The 10,733-nt window shown below is 39.5% G+C and overlaps 1 protein-coding gene and 1 non-coding gene across 2 annotated transcripts; both read right to left on the bottom strand.

Moving 5' to 3' along the window:
* Window positions 1-859: 859 nt before the first annotated feature.
* Window positions 860-2,993, bottom strand: LOC114925788 (uncharacterized). The gene is made up of 3 exons (XM_029294921.1): window positions 2,020-2,993; window positions 1,609-1,900; window positions 860-1,417 (listed from the first exon to the last, which is right to left on the bottom strand). The coding sequence occupies exons 1-3, from the start codon at window positions 2,991-2,993 to the stop codon at window positions 860-862; spliced, it is 1,824 nt and encodes a 607-aa protein (XP_029150754.1).
* Window positions 2,994-9,623: 6,630 nt separating this feature from the next.
* Window positions 9,624-9,731, bottom strand: LOC112774009 (small nucleolar RNA R71). The gene has a single exon (XR_003188524.1). It is a non-coding gene; the product is annotated as a small nucleolar RNA R71 (small nucleolar RNA).
* Between the last annotated feature and the right edge of the window lie 1,002 nt (window positions 9,732-10,733).

The following is a 10,733-nucleotide window of genomic DNA, read 5'->3' as shown; positions in this document are numbered from 1 at the left end:
TAAACCATAGTGTCATTCGATCCCCAATACCAGTTTGGATTAGTCGCTTCCAGCAGAGATGGCTGGTGAGAAGTAATATCTAGTTTCAAAGACTCTGATAGAACCGTATAAAGCCCCTCCAAGTGTCAGCCACCCTCAAACCATACATCTCCAAGAGAGAGAAGTGTATCCAAGATATGCACAAAGGGAACTTCCTGAGCAAGAGCTCCTGAAGGCCTCCAGGGATGATACCAAAAGGATTGAGTTAGAGGGCCTGTACACCATACAAAATCCTCTTTTAATCTCCTAGCAACTTTTGTGATGGTGCGCCAGATTTCCAAAGCATGCATAGGGAAAACTAGCTCCAAATACTTATTTCCTCGCATATATTTCGCAAGCATAATGCGCACCCAAAGCTTGTTTCTTTCATGAAAGATCTGCCAAACCAATTTACCCAGAAGAGCCATATTAATACTGTGAGTATCCCGAATACCTAGACCCCCATATCTTTTGGGAGTTACCATTGTACTCCACTTCACTAAATTCAAGACCCGCTCATCCATTTTACCTTTCCATAAGAAATTACGTAGGATAGAGTCAATCTTGGAACTAACCTTATTGGGAAAGAGCTCAACTTGCATCTGGTAGATAGGGAGGGAAGATGCCACGGACTTTATAAGACAAAATCTGCCAACCCTATTCAGGAGACGTCCTTTCAGTTAGACAATCTACTTCTAATTTTCTCCACCGACTCTAAGCAAGTTGTTCTAGAGGCTCGCGAGTGATTGAGATTAACCCCCAAATACCTACCCAAGTCATGAGCAAAACGAATTGAGGACACACCAGCCAGCACCTCCCTTCATCTATTAGTCACATTTTTTTAGCAAATAGCTTTCGACTTATCTAAGTTCACTTTCAGGCCAGAGGCCTTGCAGAACAAGTTCAAAGAGTGCATGACTTGTTGAACCTGGGTTTTACTAGCTTTACAGAACAGGAGGAGATCATCAGCAAATATTAGATGTGAAATTCTCAGCCCTCTCCGCGAGACAGCAATCGGGTCCCATACCCCTAACTGAACTTGGTGTGAAATAAAGCAAGCTAGCATCTCCATACAAAGGACGAAAAGGTATGGCGACATGGGATCCCCCTGCCGAAGCCCTCTTCTAGGTTGGAAACCTTCTAACCTGTTCTCATTCCACAGAATCGAAAGAGAGGATGCTTGAATACACCTCATAATGAGATTTATAATAGAGCTAGGAAAGCCGAAGTTTTCCAAAGTATATTCTAAGAACTTCCAGTCGACCCTGTCATAAGCCTTCTCTAAATCTATCTTGAAAGCCATAGCACCCTTCTTTGACTTAGTTTTCTTCAAGAAATGAAGTACTTCTTTTGCCACAATAATATTATCAGGAGTTCCTCTTCCAGGAATAAACCCTCCCTGGTTCGGACTGATAAAGTCTGCTTAGTAAGGTCTAACGCAGCTTACTAGTACCTTAGTTACAATCTTGTATAGGACGTTGCAAAGACTGATCGGTCGAAAATCCTTCATTTGCTTGGAATGTCAACCTTTGAGATAAGCACAAGAAGCGTTTCCAACATAGCTGGATTGATCGCCTCCCCCTGAAAAACCTTTCGAGCTAAATCCCACACATCCTGCCCAACCACATCCCAAAATTCTTTGAAGAAGTACGCTTGAAACCCATCTGGTCCCGGGGCTTTGAAAGGACTCATACTATCCACTGCTGCTTTAACTTCCAACAACATGACTGGCTTTAAGAGATTCTCACAAGCCTCACGGCTAAGAGAGGGCTTTAGGAAATCTCCCAGACAGTCCACCTCCACTGGTTCAGTGGAACAAAAGAGAGTTATATAATATGCTAACGCCTCCTTCTGGAAAAGTTCTGAATCACAGGACCAGGACCTATCACTCACAAGAGCCCATGAATTTTGTTTGCTTTTCGTCTAATAATGGCCTGCATATGAAAAAACTTCGTATTTCTGTCACCAAATCTTACCCATTGCTCCCGGGACTTTTCAAACCAGAGCATTGCCTCTTGGGCTAGGACCAAGTTATATTCCTCCCTATACCTACATTCCTCCTCTTTAAGAGCACCCTCGTCACTAGTTTCCAATCTTCTTTGCAAATCATCGAGCTTGCTTTCAATATTTCTTTTCTTGACAAAAATGTTTCCAAAAACACGAGAATTGAACTCTTGTGAAGCCTGTTGGACTCTCCGAAGCTTGCCGTGAAGGTGGGTGCAAGTACCATTGCAAACTTGGTGAATAACACCTTTATAGGAAGGGTGAGTGGCCCATGCAGCCTGGAATCTGAACGGCCTTCCATTGTTTTTGGATGGAGCTCCCAAGCATCGAATAAGCAAAGGGCAATGATCCGAATGCAATCGACTCAGCACCTTTGTGAAAGCTTCGGGAAACATGAACCGCCAGCTACTGTTACTACACGCTCTGTCCAATTTCTTAGCCACTTCCCTGTTACCCTGGACCCTCCTGAACCATGTAAACTTTTTGCCCACTGTTGCCAGATCAAACAAATTACAAGCATCCAGCACATTAGAAAAGTAATTGCTACGATTAGCATTGTAGAGGCCCCCTTTCACCTCTTGAGAACTCAAAATTTCATTAAAATCTCCAGTGACAAGCCAAGGAACCTGAACAGAAGCTCCAAGAGCTAAGAGATGATTCCACAGCTCCCCTCGGGTCGCAAGCTGAGGACTACCGTAAACAGCACTACAAACCCAACTCCTACCTCCGCTGGCAATTTCTATAGTAAGACATTGTTCTATGGTAGCAATCACTTTATATTTAGCTTTAACATCAAATGACAAAAACCATATACCCCCTTTATGCCCACTAGCTTCCACTATTCCAATCGGAAGAAAACCCAAGCTTTCCCAAAAAAATTTCATAGAACTAAACGCAACATGTGTCTCTACAAGAATAATATAGGCAGGATTAAATCTTCTTACCAATTCTTTGTAGTGAACTCGAGCCATATTGTTTGATGCTCCTCTCACGTTCCAACTGATCAAGTTCATAAAATCACTAACCATAAAAACCCAGCTTGATGATGGAACGGCGACTCCCACCTCTCACATCGAGGGTCCTCTGTCTCCCACCTTGGCAGTTCCCTCCAGAACAGCACGTCCTTCCTGGTTGGTCTCATCTTGCTTGTCTTCCCCGACATGCTCGGTTGGTGAACTTTGCAGAGAGGGAGGTCTCCTTCTCTTGTGGTTCGAGTTAATGCTCGGTGTCGAGAAAACAGGTGCTGCACTCCCTTTGCTCACTCTCAAAGAGCTCTCGAGAAAGGAAGGTTTCTCTGTGCGTGTTGTCATGTCTGTTGGAGCAGGATTTTTGACCTCTCTCTTAACTAATAATGGTCCCTTACCCACCCGTGTTGGTTTCATATCAACATTGGGCCTTCTTAGAATAAGGCCATTTTTTGAACCTATCTTAGCTTTCCCTTTTTTAGTAACCGTAGTCCATTCCTCATCAATAGGTGTATTAATATCTTCCGAAATCTCATGCAACGTTCCCTGCACAAGATCTGCTTGTTCCACATTCAACGCAGCCTTGACTTCTGCATTTTCAAATTCAAATTTCTGGTGCACCATTTTCTCCGCCGGATTAACCGTGGTGGTTACTGATGGCTTGCCTTCTTTCCTATCCGGTTCCTTCCGTGCCGGTGCGGCGGTCTTTTCCACCGGTAGAGTCTCTTCCTCCCCCTTTGTCTTCTCACAATCCCGGGTCACATGCCCAAAGCAATTGCATTTTTCGCAAATGAGATGCAGGTTCTCATATTCTATGGCGTATTCAAAGCCATCAACCAGAATCTTGCGTATCACAGGTTGGCCGAGATAGATTTGGATGCACGCTCTTGCATATTTTCCACGCTCAGCTAACTTGGTTGTAAATCAACCTTAATCGGCTTTCCCACCGCTCTCGCTATGTTTAAGATAGCCTTCTCACTATAATAACATATGCTTAGTCCGGTGATTCTTATCCAAACTAAAGTGGATTTGATAAACCACTATTTTATGGTTTATCTTGTGCTCAATTGAGTGCTTTTTATCTACTCTTTACCCATTTATTCATACTATTTGCATGGTTTTACATTTGCCTTCCTAATTTTGTGCTCTGATTGAAAACATGCTTCTTTGATCTTATATTTGCTTATTATTAATCCTCTCTTATCACCATTAGATGTCTTGATATGTGTGTTAAGTGTTTTCAGATATTATAGGGCAGGAATGACTTGGAGGATGGAAAGGAAGCATGCAAAAGTGGAAGGAATACAAGAAGATGAAGAAGTTGCTAAGTTGTCCAGCCTGACCTCTTTGCACTCAAACGACTATAACTTTAGCTACAGAGGTCCAAACGACGCGGTTTCAGTTGCGTTGGAAAGCTAACGTCCGGGGCTTCGATTTGATATATAATATGCTATAGTTCCCCTGAATTAGACGACGCGACCGCGTAATTCATGCGGCCGCGTCGCAATGACGAAAAACCAGCGTGGCAAAATTCGAAACCAGCGAATTCTGGACTGTTTTTGACCCAGTTTGCGGCCCAGAAAACACATATTAGAGGTTATAAAGTAGGGAAATACATCCATTTATGAGAAGGCTCTCACATTTATAATTTTAAGATTTAGATGTAGTTTTTAGAGAGAGAGGTTCTCTCCTCTCTCTTAGGATTAGGATTTAGGATTTCTCTTAGTTTTAGGAGTGACTCTCAATCCCAGGTTCTTTATTTTTATTTATTTTCTCAATTTAATTTATAAACATCTATGCCAGATTTAATTTCTTTTGTTAATGCAATTCGAGGTATTTTCAGATTTAAGATTGCTTTGCTTATATTGATGCTTTTAATTTAATTTAGATATTTTTCTCCCTTTTGGCTTTGGTCAAGTGATTGGTAGTACTTGAGTTATCAAAATCAGCAAGTGATTGAAATTGGTAGATTTTGCTTTAGCTAGGATTGCTCTAACACTAGTCTCTCTACAGGAGTTGACTAGGACTTGAGAATCAAGCTAATCAGTCCACTTAACATTCCTTTGTTTAATAAAGGCTGACCAAGTGGGATTAAAACCCAATTCTCTTCACACTTGATAAAGGATAACTAGGATAGGAATTCCAGTTCTCATACCTTGCCAAGAGTTTATTTTACAGTTATTTATTTATTTTTATTGCTTGAAAATATACCTGTGCGCATTGCCCAAACTCCAGAACCCCAATTTACAAACTCATAACCAATAATAAGAACATACCTCCCTGCAATTCCTTGAGAAGACGACCCAAGGTTTAAATACTCGGTTATTGATGAGCGGATAATTTATACGCTTTTTGGCATTGTTTTCAGTATGTTTTTAGTAGGATCTAGTTACTTTTAGGGATGTTTTCATTAGTTTTTATGTTAAATTCACATTTCTGGACTTTACTATGAGTTTGTGTGTTTTTCTGTGATTTCAGGTATTTTCTGGCTGAAATTGAGGGACTTGAGTAGAAATCAGATTCAGAGGTTGAAAAAGGACTGCTGATGCTGTTGGATTCTGACCTCCCTGCACTCAAAGTGGATTTTCTGGAGCTACAGAACTCGAAATGGCGCGCTTCTAATTGCGTTGGAAAGTAGACATCTAGGGCTTTCCAGCAATATATAAGAGTCCATACTTTGGCCAAGAATTGATGACGTAAACTGGCGTTCAACGCCAGCCTTCTGCCCAAATCTGGCGTCCAGCGCCAGAAAAGGATCCAAAACCAGAGTTGAACGCCCAAACTGGCACAGAAACTGGCGTTCAACTCCACAAATGGCCTCTGCATGTGCAACATTCAGGCTCAGCCCAAACACACACCAAGTGGGCCCAGAAAGTGGATTTATGCATCAATTACTTACTCATGTAAACCCTAGTAGCTAGTTTATTATAAATAGGACCTCTTACTATTGTATTAGGAATCTTTGGTCTCAGTTTTAATCCATTGTTCATCTTAGGAGACTATTGATCACGCTTTAGGGGGCTGGCCATCTCGGCCATGCCTGGACCTTCACTTATGTATTTTCATACGGTAGAGTTTCTACACTCCATAGATTAAGGTGTGGAGCTCTGCTGTTCCTCAAAGATTAATGCAAAGTACTACTGTTTTCTATTCAATTCTTCTTATTTCGCTTCTAAGATATCCATTCGCACCCAAGAACGTGATGAAGGTGATGATTATGTGTGACGCTCATCATCCTTCTCCCTTATGAACGCGTGCCTGACAAACACTTCCGTTCTACATGAAGTAAGCTAGAATGAATATCTCTTAGATCTCCTAACCAGAATCTTCGTGGCGTAAGCTAGAATGATAGCGGCATTCAAGAGAATCCGGAAAGTCTAAACCTTGTCTGTGGTATTCCGAGTAGGATTCAATGATTGAATGACTGTGACGAGCTCTGAACTCGCGATTGCAGGGCGTTAGTGACAGACGCAAAAGGATAGTAAATCCTATTCCAGCATGATCGAGAACCGACAGATGAATAGCCGTGCCGTGACAGGGTGCGTGAGCATATTATTCACTGAGAGGATAAGATGAAGCCATTGACAAAGGTGATGCCTCCAGACGATTAGCCGTGCCGTGACAGGGCATTGGATCATTTTCCCGAGAGATGACCGAAAGTAGCCGTTGACAATGGTGATGTATCACATAAAGCCAGCTATGGAAAGGAGTAAGACTGATTGGATGAAGATAGCAGGAAAGCAGAGGTTCAGAGGAACGAAAAGCATCTCCATTCGCTTATCTGAAATTCCTACCAATGATTTACATAAGTATCTCTATCCCTATTTTATTATATAATATTCGAAAACAACATTATCACTTTATATCTGCCTGACTGAGATTTACAAGGTGACCATAGCTTGCTTCATACCAACAATCTCCGTGGGATTCGACCCTTACTCACGTAAGGTATTACTTGGACGACCCAGTGCACTTGCTGGTTAGTTGTATCGAAGTTGTGACAATTATGAATTAAGATCAAAGCACCAAGCTTTGGAGCCATTACCAGGGATTGTTCGAGCCTGGACATCACAATTTCGTGCACCAAGTTTTTGGCGCCGTTGCCAGGGATTGTTTGAGTTTTCGGCAAGCTTTTGGTCCGGTAACATCAGTGCCAGATTCCCTTTTGATCCGGCAACTGCACCAAGTTTTTGGCGCCGTTGCCGGGGATTGTTTGAGTTTGGACAACTGACGGTTCATCTTGTTGCTCAGATTGGGTAACTTTCTTTTCGTTCTCTTTTCAAAAATCTTTCAAAAATATTTTCAAAAATTTCTCTTGTTTTCGAAAAAATAAAAATGTTTTCAAAAATTTATTCAAAATTTTTAAGAATGAATTCTAGTGTTTCATGAAGCATGTGAAGCCTGGCTGGCTGTAAAGCCATGTCTAAATTCATTTGGACTGAGGCTTGCAATTTGTTATCAAGAGCAAATTAGTTGTTGCTCATCCACCTGCTGCTGATCCATGATCACCTGCTGAAGCTTGGCTGGCCATTGGCCATGTCTAGTGTTTTGGACTGGAGCTTTCTTTGAAAGCTTGGCTGGCTAGTGAGCCATGTCTAATTCCTGGACTGAAGCTTTAGACTAACATGGCAAGATTCCTGGAATTCATATTAAAAATTTTTGGAATCCTTATTTTTCCTTTTAATATGCGAAAAATATAAAATAAAAATCCAAAAAATTAGAAAATCATAAAAATCAAAAATATTTTCTGTTTCTTGTTTGAGTCTTGAGTCATATCATAAGTTTGGTGTCACTTGCATATGCATCTTGCATTTTTCGAAAACTTCATGCATTCATAGTGTTCTTCATGATCTTCAAGTTGTTCTTGGTAAGTCTTCTTGTTTGATCTTGATGATTTTTTGTTTTGTGTCTTTTCATGTTTATCATATGCATTCTTGAATTCTTAGTGCATAAGCATTAAAGAATTCTAAGTTTGGTGTCTTACATGTTTTCTTTGCATTAAAGATTTTTCAAAATTATGTTCTTGATATTCATCATGACATTCAAAGTGTTCTTGGTGTTCATCTTGACATTCATAGCATTCTTGCATGCATTCATTGTTTTGATCTAAAAATTTCATGCATTGCATATTTTTCATGTTTTTCATAAAAATTTCAAAAATCAAAAAAAAAAATCTTTCCCTTTTTCTCTCATCAAATTCGAAAATTTGGATTGACTTTTTCAAAAGTTTTTAAAATCAAGTTGTTTCTTATGAGTCAAATCAAATTTTCAATTTGAAAATCTTATCTTTTTCAAAATCTTTTTCGAAAATCAAATCTTTTTCAAAATTTTTAGTTATTTTCGAAAATTAAAAAAATCTTTTTCAAAAATATTTTTCTTATTTTTATACCAAATTTTCGAAAATAACATAATCAATTAATGTTTTGATTCAAAAATTTGAAGTTTGTTACTTGCTTGTTAAGAAAGATTCAAACTTTAAGTTCTAGAATCATATCTTGTGATTTCTTATGAATCAAGTCATTAATTGAGATTTTAAAAATCAAATCTTTTTCAAAACTAATTTTAATCATATCTTTTCAAAAATATCTTCTTATCTTATCTTTTTCAAAAATATCTTTTCAAAATATCTTTTCTAACTTCATAACTTCTTATCTTTTCAAAATTTGTTTCAACTAACTAACTAACTTTTTGTTTGTTTCTTAACTTTTTCAAAACTACCTAACTAACTCTCTCTCTCTAATTTTCGAAAATATCTCCCCTCTTTTTCAAAAATTTCTTTTTTTATTAACTAATTATTTTTATTTTTAAATTTTAAAAATTTTTCGAAAATTTCTAACATTTTTCAAAAACCATTTTTCAAAAATCACTAACTCTTTTTCAAAATAATTTTCGAAAATTATCCCTCCCCCATCCTATTCTATTTATTCATTCATATCCTAACATCTCATCTCACCTCTCTTCCATCCTCATAGTTGTGTTTCTTCCATTATATTACATTCTTTGTCTCCCCCTCTTTTCTTCCACTCACAAAGGGATCCCTATACTGTGGTATAAAGGATCTCTATTATTATTATTATTTTTCTGTGCCTTCTTCTTTGTCATATGAGCAGGAGCAAGGATAAGAACATTCTTGTGGAAGCAGATCCAGAACCTGAAAGGACTCTGAAGAGAAAATTAAGAGAAGCTAAAATACAACAATCCAGACATAACCTTTCAGAAATTTTCGAACAGGAAAAGGAGATGGCAGCCGAAAATAATAATAATGTAAGGAAGATGCTTGGTGACTTTACTGCACCTAATTCCAATTTACATGGAAGAAGCATCTCCATTCCTGCCATTGGAGCAAACAACTTTGAGCTGAAACCTCAATTAGTTTCTCTGATGCAGCAGAACTGCAAGTTTCATGGACTTCCATCTGAAGATCCTTTTCAGTTCTTAACTGAATTCTTGCAGATATGTGATACTGTTAAGACAAATGGAGTAGATCCTGAAGTCCACAGGCTCATGCTTTTCCCTTTTGCTGTAAGAGACAGAGCTAGATTATGGTTGGATTTTCAACCCAAAGACAGCCTGAACTCTTGGGATAAGCTGGTCACGGCTTTCTTAGCCAAGTACTTTCCTCCTCAAAAGCTGAGCAAGCTTAGAGCTGATGTTCAAACCTTCAGACAGAAAGAAGGTGAATCCCTCTATGAAGCTTGGGAAAGATACAAACTGTTGACCAAAAAGTGTCCTTCTGACATGCTTTCAGAATGGACCATCCTGGATATATTCTATGATGGTCTGTCTGAGTTATCTAAGATGTCATTGGATACTTCTGCAGGTGGATCCATTCACCTAAAGAAAGCGCCTGCAGAAGCTCAAGAACTCATTGACATGGTTGCTAATAACCAGTTCATGTACACTTCTGAAAGGAATCCTGTGAGTAATGGAACGCCTATGAAGAAGGGAGTTCTTGAAGTTGATACTCTGAATGCCATATTGGCTCAGAACAAAATATTGACTCAGCAAGTCAATATGATCTCTCAGAGTCTGCATGGAATGCAAGCTGCATCCAACAGTACTCAAGAGGCATCTTCTGAAGAAGAAGCCTATGATCCTGAGAACCCTGCAATAGCAGAGGTAAATTACTTAGGTGAACCTTATGGAAACACCTATAACTCAACATGGAGAAATCATCCAAATTTCTCATGGAAGGATCAAAAGCCCCAACAAGGCTTTAATAATGGTGGAAGAAACAGGTTTAGCAACAGCAAACCTTTTCCATCATCAACTCAGCAACAGACAGAGAACTCTGAACAAAATGCTTCTAATTTAGCAAATCTAGTCTCTGATCTATCTAAGGCCACTGTAAGTTTCATGAATGAAACAAGGTCTTCCATTAGAAATCTGGAAGCACAAGTGGGCCAGCTGAGTAAAAGGATCACTGAAATCCCTCCTAGTACTCTCCCAAGCAATACAGAAGAGAACCCAAAAGGAGAGTGCAAGGCCATTGACATAAGCGCCATGGCCGAACCTGTGAGGAGAGGAGAGGACGTAAATCCCAAGGAGGAAGACCTCCAGGGACGTCCAGTGATCAATAAGGAGCTTCCCTCTAGGGAATCAAAGGAATCTGAGACTCATCTAGAGACCATAGAGATTCCATTGAACCTCCTTATGCCCTTCATGAGCTCTGATAAGTATTCCTCTTCTGAAGAGAATGAGGATGTTACTGAAGAGCAAACTGCCAAGTTTCTTGGTGCAATCATG

This window comes from Arachis hypogaea, chromosome 18, assembly GCF_003086295.3.
Source record: "Arachis hypogaea cultivar Tifrunner chromosome 18, arahy.Tifrunner.gnm2.J5K5, whole genome shotgun sequence".
Taxonomy (NCBI): Eukaryota; Viridiplantae; Streptophyta; class Magnoliopsida; order Fabales; family Fabaceae; genus Arachis; species Arachis hypogaea.
This window is presented reverse-complemented; position numbering and strand designations above follow the sequence as displayed.

What these genes read in the sequence shown, in the direction of transcription:
- LOC114925788 (XM_029294921.1), bottom strand. Translation starts at nt 2,993, where the DNA reads ATGGCTCGAGTTCACTACAAAGAATTGGTAAGAAGATTTAATCCTGCC. An exon ending in GCCCAAGAGGCAATGCTCTG is followed by an intron (nt 1,901 to 2,019) that starts GTTTGAAAAGTC and finishes TGTGAGTGATAG; the next exon opens with GTCCTGGTCCTGTGATTCAG. An exon ending in TGTGGGATTTAGCTCGAAAG is followed by an intron (nt 1,418 to 1,608) that starts GTTTTTCAGGGG and finishes AGTCCGAACCAG; the next exon opens with GGAGGGTTTATTCCTGGAAG.